Source organism: Typopeltis vanoorti, chromosome 10 (assembly GCF_054136105.1).
Source record: "Typopeltis vanoorti isolate ZY-2024b chromosome 10, IOZ_Tvanoo_1.0, whole genome shotgun sequence".
NCBI classification, from domain to species: domain Eukaryota; kingdom Metazoa; phylum Arthropoda; class Arachnida; order Uropygi; family Thelyphonidae; genus Typopeltis; species Typopeltis vanoorti.
The window spans coordinates 15,750,355-15,775,768 of NC_143558.1; the positions used below are offsets into that span (position 1 = coordinate 15,750,355).

Here is a 25,414-nt window from a genome sequence, read left to right on the forward strand (position 1 = left end):
TTAAACATAAAACAGAACACATTTGATATTTTTTAAAATATTCACAGTATCTTTTATACTTTGAATATTTATAGTTATACTTTTATAGTTTACTATACTATATTCAGCATGAAACTCTCTGATTCCAATCTTCGAGTTTCTTATTCAGTTTTAAAACAATGTCAGATTTAATATCCCCTTAATTTAAATAATGTTTACATTGCCGAAATGAAGCCTATTGGCTCTTTATATTTAAGTAATTTAATGGGTGCACCTTTTTGACAACTCGTATAGCATAGTATATACGTTCTTTTTGCTATATATACCCTTTGGTATAGCAAAAAGGTTTCATTATTAGACCTTTTAGCTAGACCAAATTAATAACAAAAATATTAATTTGGTCTAGCTACTCACTGATGAAGCCTCAATAAAGGCTGAAACCAGTCTGGATAGTGACCTCCCACCATAATGTATAACATCATACATCCCCTAGGAAATGTGTTTTACATTATGGAAAATACCAGAATAGCAATCAGAACTTTGTCACCTTTGCTACAAGTTGCCCGAGTTTGTACTACGTACATGGACTATGTGCATTAGCTCACGCTAGTAGTCGCCAATACTATTATAGTTTACTATACTATATTAGGCATGAAACTCTCTGATTCCAGTCTTTGAGTTTCTTATTTGGTTTTAAAACAATGTGGGATTTAATATCCCCTTAAATATTCAAAGTATATTTAGTAATTAGGTAATATTTTTAAGATCCATACAAAGAAATTATGCATCACTCTCAGTCCAGGCATATCATTTATTATTTTCAGACATTTTTATGAGCAAGTGCTCAAAATATTGCTAATGCATTAACTTACCCCACCAATGAGTTGCAGACTTATGAATGCTTTCAGAGTTCTGATAGATTTATTCAGAATCAGCCGTGAATGAAGTCAATTGACAGAGTTAACAAAGGCTAGTGATTGGCGGAAGCCTGTTTGCAGAGACAAGGTACAGATGGTTTTGCCACGGCAACCATGGATCTCTCAACTGGTTTACCCCACACACACACATACACACACAATTTTTGGTGTAAAATTTTGGTCTAAAACCCTCAATTTTTGGTCTAAAATTTTTAGAAAAAAATATCGTCTTATACATGAAAAACTACAGTATATAATTATATAACTATAAATTTTATAATAACAAAAATATCAAATTTTAACTGATATTTGTGGAACAGAAACATTGTTTCATAGCACCAAAACAATGTTTTACTACCATAAAATCTTGATGCCTTTTTGTATCATATAAAGAGGATAGAAAATATGCAATAACTTTGAGATTGGTTGAATGAGTATTACAAAGAAACATGAGAAACAGACGATCATGGATGGACAGATAGTTCCATAAGTAGCAAAAGGGCGAAATTGGTTAAGACATCAGAATGGAGAAAGAAGAATGTGTTTATCACAGAAACAAAATGAAGTCTCCACAACATAGTTTAATAAGATGCATGCCCAGATGAAAATGCAGTTTCAAATAATGTCTAGGATGAAGTACATTTGTAAGAGCATTTCAAATGAAGAAAAGTTATTGTCTCATAAGTGGTAGGCTCCCCCTGCCCCCCCTGAAACAAGAAAAACCTTAAATGTAGTAAGCCATATTGCATGCTACGCAAATAAAAGAATCTCATTTAAAATACTGATGCTATTAGTCTGAATTTTAAGTAGTCATTACTTTTACTGTATTTATTATTATAAGTTCTCAAGTGGCAGAATCGTTGAAAATGTCAACTGCATTGTGTTATACTCTGAATGAAAGGAAAAGTCAAAACCTTTACCTTCATTCAGATTTAACACAGTTTATCAATTCCAAAGCCAGTATTAATACATCAAGAGAAAAATAACCAATTGTAATTTATCAGTTACGTTAATATTTAAGAAAGTTTTACCTAATGCATTATATTGAAAATAATTAAGTGTTTTGTGAAGTTTAGACTATGCATAATCTAAGTAAGTGCTATTACAATGTTGAAAGCAAAGGACCATCCAATTATACAGCAATGGCCTGAAGTCATACACGTGCACCTAATAGAACGCGCACACAGATGTCCTCCGAAGAGCACGCTAGGGGAGAGTTTGGCGCTAGGTGCCGAAAGGAGTGATGCACCGTGAGGAAAGGGACAAATCAGGATGACATAGGCAAGAAACATAGGGTGCGCATTTTAAAAGGCACTGCGGTGCCAGCTCGTGGCCTTTTTTCTCGTTCCCTGTACTGGAGTGGTCATCGGTGGAGAAGTCCTTCGTGAGGTCATCGCAGCATGCAGCAGTGTCCATGGGCAGTTCTAGGTTATGGAATGACCTGACACGGTAAAGTTCCAGATGACGCCAGAGATCGAAGACCCATGCCCAGCCGATTGATGAGTGAGTAGGGAGCTAGAATTGCTTCCCCCGTCAACGATGTGTCATGTCTGAATTCAACTGATGTGTAGAAAAGTCGAGGTAAATCAGGAAAGTAATCTGGAAATTGAAGGTGCTGTAGGGATACACTAGGACTTCATGTGTATCCCTACAGCAACCCCAACTACTCGTAACGTAGACTCTCATTTGTTATGTAAAATTGTGTAGGGGACAATAATTAGATATAGGTAAAATCTTCAACTCAGGACTGAGCCCTCATTGAAGGAACTTTAGGAGTTATGCTGATGAAACTTAGGAACTCCATACTTTAATTGGAATAATAGTGTGATGATAATTGTGATTGTATGTGAATTACAGAAAGAATAGCCTTTAATGGTGTCATATATAGATGAGAGTTAGATTTTTGTTAGAATTAATGGTATGAAATTATGATCTAATATGTTCAAGGAGATTTAGCAATCATAAGTGAAACAACTCACTTCCCAATATTATCAAGATTAATTTTATGTCAGTAAAAATTTCTTATAACATGTATTATGTCTATTTAGTGATTTAAATGTTAATTTCTTTTGAAATGAATATGAAGACTTGCCTGATTTCCACTTTACTGAACCGTTCATAAAAGTTCGAACCAAGGCAGGAGATAAGAATAACAAAATAAATTAGGGAATACGACTGCAAGATAAATCCTAACAGTGAGATTAATTGAGAATACTCTGCTAAGTGTTTAAGAATTACGAGACAGTGTGCTGATCTAGACCTTGAATAAATATTCATCAAATACATTTTAGGGTGGTGCAGTATAAATATAAATTTTCCCTAAAATTAAAAAGAACCACTACCAGAATTGAAACAAAGTTTCAATTCTGGTAGTGGTTCTTTTAAAATTGCTCATCGGCCTAGATTGATAGTTAAGACATGACTCACTGATGTTAGATTAAGAAATTATTTAAGGGGACAAGTCAGAACAGAAGATAAATATTAAGATATATATATATATATATATATATGAATACAAATATTAAATTAAAATTGGAACCCCAGTTTAATAGTTGTGAATGAAGAACCTGTGGAACAAGTAAAACATTTCAGCTACTTAGGTACAATTTTTACTGAAGATGGTAAATTAAATATGGAAATAGACAACAGAATCAACAAAGCTGGTATGGTAGGAAGTCAATTGAATAAATTCATATGGAATAAGAGAGAAATTAGTCAGAACACTAAATTAGCTGTATACAAAACAGTGTTCAAACCAGTTTTAACTTATGGATCTGAGAGCTGTCAGAAGTAAAACACTTGACCAAAGACTAGAGACTGCAGATATGAGAGTTTTGAGAAAGATTAGAGGTGTGAACATGCATCAGTGACAATATCATAATAAAAATGAGGATATTAGGAAAGAACTACATTGTCAGCATTCAGGAATGCGTTAGCAGAACTAATCTCAGGTGGTATGATCACTTAAACAGAATGGGCGAGGAAAGATTAGCAAAACAAGTGTTCTCTGCAGGTTGGCAGGAAAACGACCCAGAGGAAGACCAAGATATAGGTGGACTGATATGGTATAAAGTGCCTTAGACAATAGAAATATAAGGTCTGATAATGTTGGATCTTGACACTACTGAGTTAAGAAGTCAAGGGAAAGATGATTATAAGTTCTGTGCATTTTTTGAGATGATCTGCAAAAAGGGTGTGTGTGTAAACATTTTATTAGGCTGTAGACACCCTTAATGGATTTAGGTCTCCTGGTGGAAGGCTAAAATAATAAATCATCAAGGATGTTGAGTTTTACTGCATGTCATTATTTCACCTTTTCATCTTCATGCTATCAGGTTTTTTTTTTTTTTTTTTTTTTTTTTTTTTTTTTTTTTTTTTACAATGAGGTATTTTTTATACTATTTCCAAAATCAAGCCAACATAAAAATTTTGAATGAAATGTTATGCAAAGTCCTCTTGCATAATAAAGAACAAGCATTTCGTATAACTGTGTTGCTTAGTTAAACAACACAGTTATATGAAACGCTATTATTACTCAAGCCCAGTGGTTTCCAAACTTTGTGCAGCAGCACCACAAAATATTCCAATATTTTCAGTGAAATGACACTTAGCCCACATGGTTTTAGAATCAAACCATCAGTATATTGATGCAATGATAGAAATAACATCTAACTGACATTGTGCAAACCACTAAATGTTTTGCTTTTAGTAATACACAGTAATACTAGATAGCTAAAATCCTGATACACTAAGTGTGCCATGAATTGAAAATAAAATAATAAAGTTCAGAAACCACTACTCTAGCCTTTACTTGATAGGCATATTTATTAACTACAGACACTTGATAATATAAAAGAGAAACATTATAATAAATTCACATTATATATGCTCAAATGAGTTTAGCTGAATACCTGGTGAAAGCTTTCTGAATGTATTTCTTTAAGACTGTCAACTGAAACTTTAAACTCTTCATTGATATCATTCTGTTGTACCTATAAATAAGACAATTCAATACTTTTTTTAAAGAATTATAACTGATACCAAATCAAAAGCAACAGAGATAAATACTAAAATATGTAAAGCAAATAGAAAAGTCACAAAAAAAAGTTGATAAATCATCATCATCAAATTCCTGACATGTATCCTCAAGGGGTGTACAGGATATGATAGTACTACATGAAAAATTTACATCATTACTAACTTCCTATCTACAATTTTCCTCCAAATCAGTCTATTACTTATCAAGACTCCAATATTATCATTATCAGATCTTATATTTTTATCGTCTAAGGCACTTTGTACCGTATCAATCCACCTATATCTTGGTCTTCCTCTAGGTCGTTTTCCTGCCAAACTGGCAGAGAACACTTGTTTTGCTAATCTCTCCTTGCCTATTCTGTTTAAGTGACCATACCACCTCAGATTAGCTCTGCTAACGCATTCCTGGATGCCGACAATGTCAAATTCTTTCCTAATATCCTCGTTTTTAATATGATATTGCCATTGATGCCATCTGTTCACGCCTCTAATCTTTCTCAGGGCTCTTGATAAATCATCTCTCATATCTCTAGTCTTTGGTCAAGTGTTTTACTTCTGACGTAGCTCTCAGATACATAAGTTAAAACTGGTTTGAACACTGTCTTCTATACAGTTAATTTAGTGTTCCGACTAATTTCTCTCTTATTCCATATGAATTTATTCAATTGACTTCCTAAAATACCAGCTTTGTTGATTCTGTTGTCTATTTCCATATTTAATTTACCATCTTCACTAAAAATCGTGCCTAAGTAGCTGAAATGTTTTACTTGTTCCACAGGTTCCCGGTTGACAACACAGTTGACATTTTCAACAATTCTACCTATTTTCATTGTCTTTGTCTTTTTAATGCTGACCTTCATACCATATCTATTACAACAGTTACTCAATTTAGTCAGGGAATCTTGCAAACTTGTAGCTGATTTATTCAGAAGTATAATATCGTCCGCATAAAGCAAAGAGCTGACATTAACATCTCCAATATTTATATCATGTTTAATACCACTTTCCTTCATCATGTGATCCATATAGATAATGAATAATAGAGGGGATAATGTACATCCTTGTCTCACACTAGATTTAACATTAAACCATCTTCCTGTACTTCCTTCAATTCTAACTGCTGACTTACAACTCAAATAAAGACTAAGTATTGCTTGATATAATGTCCCATTGACACCATATAACTGTAGCATATTGAATAGCTTCTCTCTTGGCACCTTGTCATATGCCTTTTCCAGATCGACAAAACTTAAATACAGATCTTTGTTATATTCCCATGCTTTCTTGACTATTTGTCGTAAAATGAAGATCTGATCCTGACAGCCTCTATTTGGCCTGAATCCAATTTGTTCTTCACCAAGCTTTTCTTCTACAATTCTTCTCAACCGTTTCTCAAGTATACTTTCATAGTATCTTGCCAGGAACACTCAGTAGGGAAATACCTCTGTAATTCTCACATTCAGTTTTATTTCGCTTTTTATATATGGGCACTATTAGAGCTCTACTCCAATCATTGGGAATTCGTCCCTCTGTCCACGCTTTCTGAACTATGCAGTGCAGCCACCACTGTAAGACTTTTATACTGCCATACTTCAGCATTTCTGGTCGAATATCATCTACTCTTGCTGCCTTTCCACATTTCAAGCATTTGATGGCTTTTTCTACTTCAATTATGGATATGTATTCCTTACTGCATGCCTGTTGAGTGTTTTTTACCACTGTGCTATCACTGCTTGTTTCATTTAGCAATTTTTCGAAGTAATTGCTCCATACTTCAAGGATATCTTTTTCTCCCGTTTTCATTTCACCTTTATCATCTCTAACTCCTTTTACAGCACTCTTTCCTCCATTCCTAAGTTTCTTCAACAACCTCCAAAATATTTTGCCACCTTCTTGATATTTATTTTCTATGTTCTTACCAAAGTCCTCCCATGACTTTTGTTTAGCTAGTTTTACACACTATTTAGCTTTCTTACATTTGTCTCTGTATTCTCTAAGAGCACAAGCTGACTTATTTGTCAGGAACTTTTGATATGCTTTCTTCTTTTCCTTCACTGCCTCTTTAACTTCCTGTGTCCACCATGGAGTCCTGATTTTTCTATACTTGCAGACCTCACCACATGCCTCTCTGGCTGAATCAATCAGGGTTTTCTTCAGGGCTTGCCACTGAATCTCCAAGGTTTGGTTCCTGTTCTCAAAATCTTTCATTTTTTCTTCAATAATCTTTCTGTATTTTAGTCTACAGTTCACATCTGAGAGCTGCTAAACTTTTATTCGCTTTAAAACTTTCTTACATGCTATTCTGCTCAAGACTAAATAGTGATCGCTTCCAATTTCAAATCCTCTGTACACTCTGGTGTCCTGCACCAGGGAGAAAACATCACTATCAACAATAACATAGTCAATGAGACTTTTCTTATTCCTTGCCTCTTCTCTCCATGTGAATTTGTGCACATTTTTATGTTGGAACATGGTGTTAGTAATAACCAGTCCATGTCCTGAGCAGAAATCCAAGAAATATTTGCCATTATTATTAGCTTCGCTCTTTTCTCCAAATTTTCCCAAAATATTTTTGTATGTCTGACAATCATTTCCTACTCTGCTATTCAGATCCCCAACAAGAACCAACTTTTCCTTTTTCATTGTGTCAGTTGCTTTTTCTAAAGCATCAAAAAATTCCTGCACTTCTACCTTAGTAGAACCTTCTGTGGGACCATAGGCACAAATAAGTCTCATTGTCCAGTTCCCCATTCTCATATTTGCCCACATTACTCTACTTGAGACTGCCTGCCATTCAAGAAGATGAACCTCGTATTTTGTGTTGAATACTATGGCTACTCCTTCTTTTCCTTGATTGTCATTGCCTGAATATAACATTTTGTATTTATTGCTCAGAAATATCTCACTAGTTTTTGTCTTTTTTTGTTTTAATAACCCCAATTATGTCGATCTGGTACTTATCTAATTCCTCAGCTAGCTCAATTTTTTTGCCATTCAGGCTTCTTATTTTGATAGTATACCGATCTTTAACTCTGGTGATGTTGAGTTGGGGTGTGTTTTCAGATTTGTTTCAGCAGCTGACCTTTCGCTGTTCGCCCTGGTTTCCTGGCGAAAACAATGGGGGCCTTGTTTAACTGGGCGACGCCCCAGCCGCCATGAAATTTTGTCATGTTGTACCATCATTTTTTATTTTGGTTTAACCAATAAGAATACAATTTGGTTGGTTAAATCCCAAATTGCCAGCCCATCCTCATTCGTTCAGTATCCAGGTAGATATCCAACAGGGTGCACCACGAGAAGGTGAGGATTGGACATTTGGTCAGAAGCTCTGATCGGTTCTCTGCATTCCTTTAAAGGCTATGTGGAGGTCTCCTCTCAGTTATACAGCTCTGACCCTTAAGCACACCTCCAAGTTGATAAATATATTTCTAAATTCTCAATTCATTTTGGTGAAAAACTTAAGCTCACTAAAAACTATACCCATTTAACTATCATTTTGATTCTCAATTCAAAATAGATGGTTAGATGATTATTATATGTGAGAGGGATAACAGTTCTAACACACACACACAGTCCTTAGGTTGTTCCCAAGATGTAATTTCACTAAATAGGCACCTTTCTACTCAAGAATCTGATATTTTATGGCTCCTCATAATCCAGGTTCCCATTTTTTTACTCCCTGGGTGCAAGTGTTCAATCCTTTAATGTTCTTGAACTAGCACTATGTACACAAGCCTCTTACAACCTACTACACTCAATTTCACTGGATATTCTCCAGTCAGTTTATAGGATGAAAAAGTCCACCCATCTCTGTATGAGATCAGATAAGTAACCTTTAGTTGAAAAGTTCCTTTTATTTCTAATGTTTCTTAAATGTATATACTGCTATCATACTTCCTAAAGATATAATCCAAAAATTTTAGAGAAATGTTGCATACATAGACAATAAAATCAAATGCTGATTTTCTTCCAACCAAAGAACACATGGTGTATATCACATAATTCTTCCATCTGTACTACTTTGAGGTCTGTCATAATCATATGCTTGGTTTCTTATAAACTTACTGTTAGTAATGATAGGATGGTTAATCCTATTTCCATACTCTAGTATGTATGGCCTGATTTTAACTGTTTTAAGAAGAGAAAAAAAAAAAAAACTGAGTCTAGAGAAGAAGGAAAAAAAACTCATGAGATGTGCTATTACTTCATGAGATGAGCTAGTTTGCCTTCAGTTGAAAACATATCCTAAAACTTCCTTACATTCTAGATGAGATTCAAATCCAAGTTTTACCAAACAAAAGGGATTACTATTACTGACTAAGACATGGTATACAATATAATACAGTATATTGTAATGAAGCACAAAGAACTTTTCTATCTTGAGAGATGTGTAATATGTAATTAAATGTACTGGAATGTGCAATCTTATTAAGCAGGAGGTTCTAAAAAAAGCTGTGTTGAAGGAATACAGTGTGTATAAGAATAATGTCAGCTATGAAAATTATAAGAAGCAGGCCAGAAGTGCATGATAATAAGTGTGAGTATGGAAAAAAAAACTAGCTCAGCAAATTGCAGATGACCCAAAAGAATTTCACTGTTAGGTAGAAAGTAAAAGAAAGAATAACTCTACTGAATGCAGGTGGTATATGGGTGACAGATGTAGAAGAGATTGTTTAATGAGGGTCCATTTTGCTAAAAGCTATCAAACTTGGTATATGCAACATTAAGCTCACTGTTACATCTCATCTTTACTAGATGAAGAAACTCAGGTGTATAAGGAGGAGGAGAAGGTTGTTGCAACTAAATAAGAATTTAGCAATAGAAGTTGCTGGGTATCAGCAGACATAATAAAACAGTATTCAGCTGAACTGGCTGTTCATTTGACCAAGCTATAATAACTTCTGTCTCAGAACAAGGTAGATTTCACAGGGGTGGAAGAAGTGCATGATAATCTCATTGCACAAGGATGGTGCAAAGACTGATATGTCTACTATCAACCTATCAGTATCTCTGAAGTGGTACTAAAGATTTTGGAAAGGTAGGTAAGAGATTGCATTCAGAAATGAGTTAACAAAGAAGCTCTAATTTGCAAGAGCATGAGTTTACTATGTATAGTTTACTAAGGTCATGATTGAGACACTTGGTCACATTTCATAATAATGTCACAGTTGAGTCAGACAAGAAGAATGGGCACATCATGATACTTTTTGGATTTTGCTAAAATTTTTGACAGGATTCAACATGGAAGGTTGTTGTATTAAGTTGGAAAATATGGGATTGGATTATAAATTACTAGTTTGATCTTTACATTAATGATATTGGGAAAGATTTAACAGCTGACATACACCTGTTTGCTGATGATTTAAAGATAGGAAGGATGATTAGAAATGCAAATGACATACAATATTTGCAGAATGATTTGAATAAGCAGTAATTGTGGGCATGAGAAAATGGCTATCAGTTCAATGTTAGTTAAATGTAAAGTTATACACTTTAATATAATGAGATATCCAATGGTGTAATATACTGTCAGGCTTATGCTAGAAAAAAAGGATCATGGTAGGATTATGCTAGAAAAAAAATGACCATGGCAGGGATATTGTAATTTTAGTAAACAGGAAGTTGAAGTTCAAGGATCACAGAACAAAAATTGCAAACACAACTCAGTGGATAATTGCAATGCTGAAATAAACACTAATATGTAACAATAAGGAAGCTATTTTGTCTCTACTTTGATAGACCTCGTATTGGCTATTGTGTGCAGATCTGGTCTCCTGATTTCCAAGGTGATGCAGAGAGAGAGAGAGAGAGAAAGAGAGAGTGGAGAGAACGTAAAGGAGAGTATTAAAGATGATATCAGGACCGTGGAATGTAGGTTATGAGAGAGAGATTGAGAAATTGTGGACTGCAGATGCTGGCAAGTGGGATAAAGAAGGGAGATATCATAAAGATGTATACACTTTTGAAAGTGTCATACAGAATACCAGCAGATTGAATTTTTCATTTTAAGGAGGGTGGGGAGAGAGAACATCCATGGAAGTCGAGAATGAATGCAGTCAAGAAAGGGAAGGAGCTAGATTTTTCTCTCATAGAGCAGGGACTGGAATCGCTTGCCTTTGGAGGTTAGAAATACAGACAGTGTGCATAAATTCAAGAGAAGGTATGGCATGTGGTTTGAGTCATATGCAGCCTACTTTGATGAGATCCAGACTCCGTGGGGGGTCTCTTAATAATAATAATTAATTTATGAATTATTACTTAGAGGATTTATTGGCCTATCAAACACCCACACAAAGCACTTTAATTATCAATATTTCACCGTCAGAGGCATTTTCCAGATTATATCAAAAATATGATTATAAATACAAACAATACAGAAATGAGAAGGTATAACTATTCAAGCTCATGAAAGAAGGCTATGGGTGCAGTCAAGTGTGACCGTTTTGTTGTTGGTTTTAGCAGAGGGTGACAGTCTTTGAGAACAGGAACCAAACCTTGAAGATTCAGTGGCAAACCCTGAAGAAAACACTGACTGATTCACCAAGAAAGGCATGTAGTGAGGTTGTCTGCAAGGATAGAAAAATCAGAACGCCATAATGAACAGAGGAGGTTATAGAGGCAGCAGTGAAGGGAAAAAAAAAAACATACAGAGAGATCCTGGTAAATAAGTCAGCTTGCTCTTAGAGAATACAGAGACAAATGTAAGAAAGCTAAACAGTGTGTAAAACTAGCTAAACAAAAGTCATGGGAGGATTTTGGCAAGAATAAAGAAAATAAATATCAAGAAGGTGGCAAAATATTCTGGAAGTTGTTGAAGAAGCTTAGGAATGGAGGAAAGAGTGCTGTAAAAGGAATTAGAGATGATAAAGGTGACATGAAAACAGGAGAAAAGGATATCCTTGAAGTATGGAGTAATTACTTTGAAAAACTGCTAAATGAAACAAGCACTGATGACAGCACAGTGGTAAAAAACACTGACCAGGCATGCAGTCAAGAATACATATCCATACTTGAAGTAGAAAAAGCCATCAAAGGCTTGAAATGTGGAAAGGCAGCAGGAGTAGATGATATTCGACCAGAAATGCTGAAGTATGGTGGTATAAAAGTCTTACAGTGGCTGCACTGCATGGTTCAGAATACATAGGGATAATTCCAGATGATTGAAGTAGAGTTCTCATAGTACCCATATACAAAAAGGGAAATAAAACTGAATATGAGAATTACAGAAGTATTTCCCTACTAAGTGTGGTAAGATTTATGTAAGTATACTTGAGAAATGGTTGAGAAGGATTGTGGAAGTGAAGCTTGGTGAAGGACATGGATTCATGCCAAATAGAAGCTGTCAGGATCAGATCTTCACTTTATGACAAACAGTTCAAAAATTGTGGGAATAGAACGAAGATCTATATTTAGGCTTCGTAGACCTGCAATGGGCATATGACAACATGTCAAGAGAAAAGCTATTTAAAATGCTACAGTTATGGTGTCAATGGGGCATAATATCAAGCAATACTTAGTCTTTATTTGAGTTGGAAGTCAGCGGTTAGAATTGAAGTACAGGAAGATGGTTTAATGCTAAATCTGGTATTAGACAAGGATGTACATTATCCCCTCTGTTATTCATTATCTATATGGATCACATTATGAAGGAAAGTGGTATTAAACCTGATATCGAAATTGGAGACGTTAATCTCAGCTCTTTGCAGATGATGTTATACTTCTAAATAAATCCAGTACAAGTCTGAAAGATTCCCTGACTAAATTGAATACCTGTTGTAATAGATATGGTATGAAGATCAGCAATAACAAGGCGAAGATAATAAAAATAGGCAGAAACATTGAAAATATCAACTGCATTTTGAATGGAAAGATACAGAACAAGTAACAAGCTACTTAGGCACAATTTTTAGTAAACATGGTAAATTAATTATGGAAATTGAAAGTTTATTTTTCACTTGGTTAGACTATAATAAATTTAGTTTAATCCTTTATCCAAGTGTGAGCAAGCAAAGTTTGCGCCTGAAAGTATCTTCAGGACTGGTGTAAAGTGGTACAACACCGAGCAACTCTTTGCAAAGGTGGAGCAAGCTAACATCACTCCTATCTGAGTATCTCCCATAATGCAAAACACATCTCCTTGCGGATATGTCTAATGTTATGCATTAAGGGAAGGGCCACTACCAAGACTAGTTTTGACCTTTATTGAGGTCTCTTCAGTGGGAGCCAGGCCCAGGTGGAGATACCAGGCAAAAGCATTAGCAAGGTCATCTCTACCTATATTATAGTCTAACCAAGTGAAAAATAAAGTTTCAATATCTTTCTCTAAATCCAGAGTAATTTATTAAAAAGGTGGCACACCGTTTGGCAACTCCTATAGGTAGAGATGACCTTGCTAATGCTTCTGCCTGGTATCTCCACTTGGACCTGGCTCCCACTGAAGAGACCTCAATAAAGGTCGAAACTAGTCTGGGTAGTGGCTCTTCCTTTAATGCATAACATTAGACATATCCACAAGGAGATGTGTTTTGCATTATGGGAGATACTGAGATAGGAGTGATGTTAGCTTGCTCCACCTTTGCAAAGAGTTGCCTGGTGTTGTACTATCTTACCCCAGTCCTGAAGATACTTTCAGGCGCAAACTTTGTTTGTTCACACCTGAATAAAGGATTAAACTAAATTTATTATAATTATAGAAATAGACAACAGAATCAAGAAAGCCAGTATGGTAGGAAGTCAACTGAATAAATGTATATAGAATAAGAGAGAAATTAGTCAAAACACTAAATTAGCTGTATACAAGACTGTATTTAAACCAATATTAACTTATGGATCTGAAAGCTGAGTTAGAAATAAAACAATTGACCAAAGAAGACTAGAGATCACAGATATGAGAGTCCTGAGAAAAATTAGGTGGCATCAATGGCAATATCATATTATATATGATATTAAGAAAGAACTTGACATTGTTAGCATCCAGGAAGGTGTCAGCAAAGTTAATCTCAGATGGTGTATGGTCACTTAAACAGAATGGGAGAGGAAAGATTAGCAAAACAAGTGTTCTCTGCTGGGATGGCATGAAAAAGACCCAGAGGAAGATCTGATAATGTTGGAGTTTTGACAGGTAACAGAATGATTTGGAGGAAAATTGTAGATAGGAAGTTAGTAATAATGATGTACGTTTTTCATGTAGTATATCCCTTGAGGGTACATGTCAGGAATTTGATGATGAATTTTGTATATGTCCATGTCTCACAATCATTATTAAACACAGACCATACATATTATTTTGTTATTATTATAGTCTCTTTATTTATTCTTGAGGTCATTGGTAATTTATTATTCCAAAATGCTTCATAATGGAGTCAAATTCATTTATATTAAGAACGTTCTATAAAGCATATGATGATGCCCAAAACAGACTTTTCTCTTGTGAAGCAACATTTTTTTTAAGGTTGTGATTTATATCCAACATACTGCATGATGTGCTCATCACATCATGCACCTGATTTTGATAAATCATGTTGGAGATTTAGTGAAGTATTAACAGCACTAGTAAAAGATTAGAAACTAATTTTAATGTTTCCTATATTTCATCTCAGTCACTGAGGCATCTTCAGGGAGTACAAATAACACTTGTAACACATACACACAGAAACAACACAATACTTAATGAAACACATGGGTGACTCTAAAGCCTATAATCTTTGTTCTAGTGGAACCTCTTTTTTTCAACACTGAACTCAACCATATACACAACACCTTCCTATCCAATGGCTAGTGATTACAGAATTAAAAAAATAATCAGATCCTCCCCCATTGCTTCAGAAGGATTTCAGAAATGCCATCACCATCCCCTATGTCCATGGCACATTGGAAAAAATAGCCAGGTCTTTAAAAAAGAACAACGTCTACACAGCTTCTAAGCCCCACTGGAAACTTGCTACTCTTATCCATTCTACCAAAGATCAGCTCCCTCCTCTCTCAAAATCTAAGTATATATAAAGTACCCTATTCCTCTTCCTGCTAGAGGCTTATTTTGGACAGACTGGTAGATCAGCCACTATCCATTTATATGAACACCAATGGTACATTTGCAATCACGACCATGGTCAATCCAACCTTGCAGACCATGTATTGGATACAACTCACAGGATCTTCTGGAAGAAAACCACCATGCTCCAACATAGTAAATTTAAAAAGGAAAGACTGTTTTTAGAATCTCCAGTGGCACTCAGAAATCAACCTAATTTAATTAATACAGATGAATAAAACTTTCCAAAATTTGGGAAACAATAATCATCAGCGGTCCAGTTTACATCTTAGGCTGCCTACAAATGCTCATAGAGGGCATTTGAAAAAAGAAAGCACACCACTTAGACAGGACTGTAGTGGTGTGACATTTAGTGAAACACCCACTTGTTTCATTTAGTGGTTTTTTTTTTGTGTGTGTGTGTGTGTGTGTGTGTGTGTGTGTGTGTGTGTGTGTGTTATCTGTCCTCCCTGAAGATGTCTCAGTGACTGAGATGAAATATTGGAAGTATTAAAATTAGTTTTTAACCCTTTCCTAGTGATGTTAATACTGCATTAAATCTCAAACATGATGTCCTTCCAGCACTTAAGCCTTAACACTTTGATAATGGGATTGAATTCTGGTGAAATCTACGTCATTGAAAACTGGTTGAATGACAGTCTGCACTTGGTATTTGTTAGTTGGTTAGTTGGGTCAATTAATTTATGTTGACCCAAGTCTGTAACAGCATAGGTCATAGTGCACCATATCAACAGCGCACAAGGTAACAATGAATAATAAATAAGAGATAAATTGGTAAATATATGTACAAAAAAAATTAAATAAAGCAATGCAATATCTAGACATAAATAGAATTTATAATCAAATGTGCATGTATATATTAATTATTTGTAAAAAGTCAAAAATATTATGCAATTTGTCTGAGTCTGATAAGATCTGCCTGAGTGTATATGCCTCAGAAAGATAAGTAAAAACTTCATTCCTGTCTTATGTGAGGTGCCAGCTCCACCAGAATAGAACAATGGTGAGATGCATATTGCATTTTTTTTCACATAGGTGAGTCATCAGCCCTTAGTAAATAAGAATGTGTAAGATGACTGCTACCTATGTGGAACCTGGAAAGAACAACTTCATATCTTCTGTTTTTCTATATTGACTAAAGTCCCAGTGCTTAATTTCAGGCCTAATCTTGTGAAATTTGCTTGTCACTTCCTGCCATTGGATAATTAGCTTTAATGTTATGAGCTGTCTGTAGTGTGTGTGTGTGTGTGTGTGTGTTATAACTGGTATAACCCTAACACCCTAACAGAGTAAACGTTGTTAGATCTGCCCATCTAGAGGCGTTAGGTAGTAGCCCTACCACTGGACTTACCCAGTGACAGGTAAGTAATCTGCCCTGGGGAAATTCAAAATACTTTCAAGATATAATGCAAATATAACTCATCCAAAGAAAAGTTGGATGGACTATCAGGGAAAAGACCACAATTCAGGAAACAGTAAACGAAATTGGAAAAAGGAACACATAATGAAGATTGCAACATGGAATATGAGAAGCACTGCACACAAAGAAGAACTTGATAAACAACTAAACCAAGTTAACATAAAGATATGTATGGTAAGAAACAAAGAAAAAACAAAAAGGTACAAAAGAAACAACTATATACAAATCTACATTGGGGTATAAAAAGAAGAAAGAGCAGAAGTAGGTATAATGATTATAGTACATAAATCCCTAAAGAACACTATTGTACATTATAACTATTTGAATGAAAGATTAATAGAAATTAGACTCAAGACATTAAAAGGCCACATAACAATAATTGGTGCATATGCACCAGAAGAGGGAAAAGAAGAAGACAGTAATATATTTTATAAAGAATTACAGAATGCCATAGATAAAACAAACAAAACTGACCATTTACTACTAGCAGGAAATTTAAATCCCAGAATAGGAAACAAAAAATACGAAACAAACATAGGTAAATTTGGCGAAGATACATGTAATCAAAATGGTCACAGACTGCACAATTTTGTCGTTTATAATAATAGGAGAATAATGAATTCGGTGTTTAAACACAAAGAAATACATAAATATACTTGGTCAGCCAGAGGACACAAATCAGTAATTGACTATGTTATTGCAAATTTAAATTAGCAGAGTTAATTTTAGACGTAAGAGCATATCGAGGCTTTGAATTAAACTCTGATCATTATATGGTATCAGCAAAATTCGATTTAAATCAAAGTGGCTAAAAACACATAAAATTTTAAATTTTTACCACAAAGCTACAAAATTTCTTCATTCCATGGTTCCCTAAGTTAGACAACAATATCAAAAATGCACAAACTTAAAAACAGAAACCACACATGAATCAAGTGGCAATAGAAGATGAATGGGAAAATTTGAAACAAATTCTCACAAAAGCAGCAACAGAAACCTTAGGAATAAAGTGCAAATGGATTAGAAAAAGAGGACTACGAGACTTGAACAAAGAAACAAAAATATAATAAAAACAAAAAAGGACAGTTACCAGAAATGGCTAAATTCCAAAACAATAGAAGCAGAAATATAGTATAAAAGAAACAGTGCAATTGAAAAATGAGAAGTAAGAAAAAAACATAGAAAGAGAAATGGAACAATTTCATAACAGAACTAGAAAAGGATTTATTTAACCACAATCCAAAACCTATAAAGTAATAAAATACATGAATTTCCAAAATCTCTTGGACAGATGAGAACAATGAAATAAAATTTTATAAAACAAAGAATGACCTAACAGAAAATAACACAATGTTAGAACTGAAAAATACAATAAAGAAGATGAAAAATAGGAAAACATCAAGAGAAGACAATATAAATATAAAACTATACAAAAATGCAGGTGAAAAATTTAATGAAAGACTTCTGAAATTTTTTAATATGGTTTGGATGTTTGTAAAAACTCTTAATTCTTGGAAAAAAGCACTGGTTATCCCAATTTATAAAAAAAAGGAAATAAAGACGATTGCAATAACTATATTCTAGTAGTAAGACTTATACGTTGGTTAGACATAACTGGTAATTAATTTACGGAATTAACAACGCATATAAAGTATATTAATTAAAGATAACTTTAATGAATCACTTCTATATTTCGGCAATGTCACATTGCCATCTTCAGGAACATAAAGATATGGTATGTGCACTAAGGAACTAACAAAGCAAATGAGGAAGAAAGTAAGAAACTAATTTTGTTCCTAAAGTCCTAATGGTGCCCTCTTGCGGGCTAATTTGGTAGTCTTGGCAGTTGGGCTGAAGTTCTCATAATGAAAGTCTCCCAAATTGCCTTTGAAATAATGAAACTGCCCCAAATTTGGGAGACTTTCATTATGAGAACTTCAGCCCAACTGCCAAGACTACCAAATTAGCCCACAAGAGGGCACCATTAGGACTTTAGGAACAAAATTAGTTTCTTACTTTCTTCCTCATTTGCTTTGTTAGTTCCTTAGTGCACATACCATATCTTTATGTTCCTGAAGATGGCAATGTGACATTGCCAAAATATAGAAGTGATTCATTAAAGTTATCTTTAATTAATAAACTTTATATGCGTTGTTAATTCCGTAAATTAATTACCAGTTATGCAATAACTATAGGGGAATTAGTCTGCTAAATACAGGATATAAAATATATGCAGGAATATTAAAAGAGAAGCTAAGCAGTATTGTAGAGGACAAACTACTAGAAGAACAAAATGGTTTCCAAAAAGGCTGATCCTGCATAGATTCTATCTTTACTCTAAAATTATTAAAGAGAAGAGAATTTCAAAAAGAATTTCAAATTAGCAGAGAAAAATTGTTTAAAATATTAACCGATTTAAATATACAAAACCAACTTTTACAATCCACTCAAGAAATATATACAGGAAATTAAAATAGCAGTTAAATTAGAACACATCTCAGAATGGAAAGATATATCAAAAGGAGTACGACAAGGATATACCCTCTCACCTCTGCTTTTCAATATATATATATAAATAAAATTATAACAATTTGGAAACAGTATAACCCATTTGGTATACAAATATGTATACCAAATGGGTATACATATTTGTCAGAGGTCAGGCTATGGAAAAGGAATAATTAACTACGTAGATTTAGTTTACCGGTATACAGGACATGAGCATGTAGCTTGGTTCCTTATACACTTGTATTCTTCCGATGATGACCTCGATACAGGGGTCGAAACGTCAAGTTTTATTTTATTAGTAATTAATAAAATAATCTGTTCAACACGTGTGTTTTTGTGTCCCTAAATTTACAAATATGAGTGGTGATCACCGTGTAACCTTAAAAGAAAGAATTTTTACATATTAATTCTAGTATCTAAAACTGGTTTTTTAAATTTAAAATCTGATTTTCGAATTTTACAAATTTATTCAAAAAAAAAAAAAAACAGTTTTTAAAACCCAACAAACCTAATTGAAAGTAAGGATAATATTCCTGGTCAGAACCATGTAACTGTCCCCACACATCAGAATGCTCCTCATACTGCTCACTCCTTGATCTTTAAACTCTGACCATACTGTTCTTCTATAAGAATTGAATGTTTTATGAAGTATTACTGTGAATGGTATTCTACCAACTGATGTTTATCTGAACAGTTTTTCAGAGTACTACTGACATGATGTTTCCACAGGGATATCACAAGAACATAGTTTCTTAACTGTTTTGAAAGAACCTCCTAGCTTCTACAGCTCTCTGAATAAAGAAGGGTGGTATTTTTCCTATTGGCTTTTCATCATTCAGCATGAATGATGAGAAACAGTGGTACATTGATACTGGTGTTGGATCTTTTGTTTCATCCACTAACTGGAAAGCAATAAATGTGCTTGGAAGTGGAACACCAGGGTTCCACTATGCTATACCAGCACAACAGCAAGCCTTGGGTGCTATCCCAAGACCATGGGATAGAAGACTTACTGCAATACCATCAACCCTAGCTAGATCACTCTAGCTCTGTGTATGTGTGTTGATTTTTTTTTTTTTAAATGAAATATTTCTCTGCAGAGTTGCAGAAAAATCAAAGCTGAATAACAGGAAGAGCTCTACGAAGAAATGCAGGGAACCAACCAGCACTTCTAACCTAATGTCTATTCTGCACCTTCTTGTGGCACATCCATCACTAGGTATTAACCCCTGCCCCACATGTGGAACTGAGGAAAGGCTGGAAACTTTGGACTCAACTGTCTGCTGCACATTCTGAACTGACTTAACAAAACCAAACAAAAATGATGGTACAACATAATGAAATGGCATATTACATGGTTAAACAAGGCCCATGCTGTTTTGATCAGGGAACTGGGGCAAACAGCAAAAGGTCAATTAGCAGAATAAACTCATCGAGAGAATTGAAGATAGGCAATCAACATAAGAAACAGCAAAAAAGAAGTGGAACAACACAAGCATTTTTTTTATATATCATCCTCACACACATGCAAGAGATCACAAAATTTGTGATCTCTTGCATGTGTGTGAGGTGTGTGTTATAAGTTGTGTGTGTGTGGGTGGGTGGGTGGGTGGACAAGTGGTTAGGGAGACAGAAGGAATCTGTTAACATATTTCTTGAAAAGCTGGGGGTAGTTCCACTGGAAAAACAAGCATGTGGAAAGCTGTTCCAAAGAAAACAGGATAGATGGAATGAAGATAAAAGATCAAAAGTTACAAAATATAAGCTAAGTAAATTATGGGCTAATCAAAGTGAAATCATCACAAAGCAGAAGTTGAATAATTTTTGATTTAAATGAAGGCTAGTTATTTTATCACCCTATCCATCAGATGGAAGAATTTTTTACTAAAACAAAGAGCCAAAAGGCTTCAGTTCAGCGATGCAAAAATTATAAAAATCAAGTGAATATTAGATCCAGCATTATTTCAAAGCTGAATGTAGAAACTATGAAAGTTTCTACATTTGGCTTTGAAACAACTCATAAATGCCAGTGGGAATATGCCTGCTGGCATTTACAAGTTGCCCTAGCACAGACCACTTTAGAAAACATGCACGCTGCCCAGGCATCCATCCATATATTCACTTTCTAATTTGGTCCTTTTTTTTTTTTTTTAAAGTTTCACTAGCCTGACAGCTATTTCAAACTGGTTGGTTCTTGTCAGAGACCAGGCAGAAACCTTAAGAAAGCAAAAACTCTCTTTCAGTCCTAAGGAACTTGAAATGTCTGAGAGGTGTATTTTTCGTAAGCAAACTCTTGGTTGGTGTGTAAAAGTATTTACTAAAATAAAGAGCTAAAAAGGCTTCAGTTCGGCGATGAAAAAATTATAAAAATCAAGTGGATATTAGATCCAGCATTATTTCAAAGCCAAATGTAGAAACTATGCAAGTTTCATAAAAATAAGTTGACCAGAGAGCTTACGGGAATATGCCCACCAGTATTTATGGAATGATTTTTTTTTTAAAGCATCTCATTAATTTTTTCCTGACATTCCTATGGCAGGCATATTTATTCTTTGGAGAAACCACAGAATTTTTACAATTTTAAATTTTAGAGTGTTTGAAAATTAATCGCACTTTATTTCCAGATTGTCCAATTTCCGATTTGTGCTGCCATTTTAATGCTTAAGGTGCGTACTTTTTGATTTCTTATTCGCATTTTCAGTCAAATTATTATTATTTTTTTTTTTTCAAGATGGCACTCACCTGCTTCAGGTGTTCTATGTGCGCTTATCCCCCATTTTGTACTTTACCCCAAGTTGAATCCAGAAGTCCAATTTTTTGCAGTGGAATATGTATATTCTAAAACATCTTGATTGAAGCATTTCTTTTAAAAAAAAAAATTATCTCAAAATTTGAAAAAAAAAAAAAAATTAAAAATTAGGTCGTCCAAAAAAAAGTTGTGGGAGAAAAAAAAAAATGTAAATTTTTATGAGATATATTCTTAATGGATGGCTATAAAGTAAAACTTGTCCCATTACATTATTATTCATTATAAAGAAAACTAATATTTTGTTGTATCTTTCAATACATTTAATTTAGTATATCCACAGTTCAAGAAAATTTTTTTGGACTTCCTGAGTTATGTGAAATAAGCATATTACACAATGAGATTTTTTTTTTTTTACATGTCACCAAAATTAATGTAAATACAGAATAAAACATTTTAATACATCCAAATTTTACTTTTATACCAATAACTTAACTATGCAGGCAATGTAATTTCATTGTACTGCTAGGGTTTACAAAGAACAAGTACATTGCACTGAAGTGCTTATAAAATTATCTTCTATTTTAATCCATTTGACTTAAATAGGTAATAAAAATAACTAGTACCACCACCACTTACAATAATATATATATATATATATATATATATATATATATATATATATTATTGTACTATATATTAACTTATTTTTCCGAAAGATATGATCTTGTTTGTGAATTTTAATAGCAAATTCTGTAGTAAATCACATAATATATAACATCGTAAACACAGCAGACATAAATATGTAAATAGTAAGCCACCGTAGCACAATTGGAAGAACAACGGAACACTGCGTCGCCCATTGATTGGAAAAGACCTGGGTTCGATTCTTGGCGTGATGAGGGGAATCCTTATATGGGCTTTTTCAGTTGAAGGTGAGTTAGCCGATCTCATATGGTGGTAACAGGGTTTTTTCTCCCGGAAACTCGGGTTTTTCATCCCGCGTACTGACAAATCGGCCTTCAGAACACACACAATTTACTGACAAAAAAATACTATTGTTGGTGGTGATGATGGGTGATAGATGCCATTGATAGTAGTAGTGTCGTAGTTGGAGGATTAAGCAGTAGTGGAGAGGATGAGATGTATCTAGCGAAGTAGAGTAGTGTGCCAATCCACAATGAGTCCTTGGACTCACGTAGTAACACCTCCAGGGAGTCCAATTATTATTAATAATAATAAAATATTAATAATAATAATAATAATATTTTTTATTATTATTATTAAATAATAATAATAATAAAATATTCAGTCATGGTGAAGTAATCTTTAATGCTCAAGTGACTATAACTTCAAAGCTCTCTGAAACAGAATAGTGGCAGATAGAAATGAATTTCTCATTGCCTAGCACATAGTGATACATACTATGTGTTAATTTTCTTTGCATTTTCAAATCTTTCTTTAAGCAGCTCACCTTCATATTCAATGTCCTTGATGGATACAAAAAAGAATTTTATACCAATAATGTTAGCTAAAACAGAAGTAAAACATGATTTGTAGTAACAATGACTAGTTTTCAGTAGCCCTTTGCAAGGGAGCTTGCCATTGTGACCAACTGTTTAATGATTTCCCGCAGTACCATTATACAGGCTCCTGCCATGTGATATGGCAAAAAAGTGCTGTTCTTAGAATTAATCCAAGTCATCATTGTATTTAGCCAAGTGAACAAAATTTATTCTGTTCTTATAGTAAGTGAATCAGCCCTTACAAAAAAAATTATTTTTTCAAAGTGGGGAAACTGTTCTTTCAAATGGTTTATCAAAACTCTTTGAAAAGTGTGAACTGCCACTGTGTTGTGTTTCAGATAGTTAAAGAGAACACAAAATGCTTCAGATTTTAAACTATCATGTCCATTCAAATACACTACACTGGATGCATGTGGCTTGCATTTAACTAATGAAATGACTGCAATTTGTCAGCATCACAAATGCAACTTTTTCAAAAAATTCCATAAAACTATGTCACAGAAGAAGTGTTGCCTTCTTTTTCAGTTTTTAACTCACTGTCTTTTAAAACTCAAACACAAAACTATTTATAGGTGTATATATATATATATATGCTGAATGAAAATTTTTATTTGCTTCTCACATCACACAAAACTTTTTTAGACTAAAAAGTCAGTCATTTTTAATTTTTTTTGGCAAACTTTGAGACAATTTTTGTCACAGAAGAAACACTATAATCAAGGTGATTTAGATATACATATCCCACTAACTGTATAAATGAAATACAAAGTGTATCACAAAAATTCAGATTTGTGGAAAATGGATAAAGAGCACTCAATACCCAAAGCAGGTAGCCACTATCTTTGGAAAAAAATTAGTTTGTCTTAAAATCAAATAAGAAATCAAAAAGTACATACCTTGAACATTAAAATGACAGAAAAAAAAAAAAAAAATCAGAAACAGACAATCTGGAAATAAGTTATGATTAATTTTAAAATCCTCTGAAACTAAACATTCTGTGGATCTGCCAAATAAAAATGGCCACCATAATTAATATATCCATAATAGGCTGTTTGTCAAGCATGGTATATATTAGGGAGGAGATTCGCTTGGCATGACCCTTCTGAAATGAAAGAGCACATTTTTACAAAGTTTTCAATATGTACAGGGTGTTCGGGATAAATTTGACAGTTTCGTAAGGAAAAAGAAAATCTTCTTTGTATCTATTAAATTTAATGAATTGACAAAAAAACATTACAGGCAGAGTTAATTACAATACTATCAACAAGATTTACTCAAAATAACCACCATTAGCATCGATCACAGCTTCAATTCTGCTTCGGAACCTCGAACAAGCTGATGCTACAGTCTCCCTGGGAAGGGCCGCAAAAACTGTTTTAATTTTATCCATTAACTGGGCTTTTGTATTACTGGAAGTGCGATTGGTGTCTTTTTCAACTGCGCCCCATACAAAATAATCCATGGGGTTAAGGTCTGGGGAGTTTGGAGGCCAAACATTTGGACTGGTGAAGTCGTAGAAATTTTCAGACAACCATTTTTGACTTTTCCCAGAGGTGTGGCAAGGGGCCGAATCCTGCTGCCATACATACGGCCTACCATTGCCTACCCTTGTTATCCAGGGCTTGACTACAGTTAGCAACTCCACGAACAAAGCCCGAATTCCAATGCCAGAGTTCTTCAACACCTGTTCCTGCAGATTTGCGAGGAATTCTGCTGTACGAACGCAATCAGATCGTCTGCTAGGGATCTTTCTTCTTGCTACATCCTCGTAGTCACCATTGCAAGTCTCTAGTTCATGCCTGATTGTTTTTACTGTATTCAGGAAGCATTGGGCAGCAGTCGTAATATCCTTATTTTGATGGCGGGCACGAATCATCATGATACAAGTTATTCTCTTCCATGATTCAGGTGGGTTCCAGCTATCCATCCTTTCTGACATCTTGTATGTGAATGAAGAAGGGTCCAAACTTTTAAATGAAGAGAAGTGTGTGTTAATACATGTAACTTACGGAAAAATATAATTAATTATAAATATGTCAAATTTATCCCAAACACCCTGTATATTGGATGCTAGTTTCAATTTTTTTGGCAGAATTTTATTTGTAGAATTAGCATTTCTGAAATGTCTTGATAATATCAAAAATATCAATTGTAATTCTATCTGATTTCAAGTTACACACACCGTGTGCGTGTGAGTGCGCGCGTGAAAAAGTGCTTTACATTTTGTTA

At 34.2% G+C, this 25,414-nt stretch overlaps 1 protein-coding gene across 2 annotated transcripts in view; it reads right to left on the bottom strand.

The window, feature by feature from the left end:
- Nucleotides 1-25,414, bottom strand: part of LOC150102187 (mitogen-activated protein kinase-binding protein 1-like) — a 344,972-nt gene that overhangs the window by 96,849 nt on the left and 222,709 nt on the right. For both annotated transcript variants that reach the window (XM_090398639.1, XM_090398638.1), the window contains exon 23: nucleotides 4,808-4,888. In XM_090398639.1, coding sequence (XP_090254765.1) covers nucleotides 4,808-4,888 — 81 coding nt within the window. The remainder of the gene's footprint in view (nucleotides 1-4,807; nucleotides 4,889-25,414) is intronic.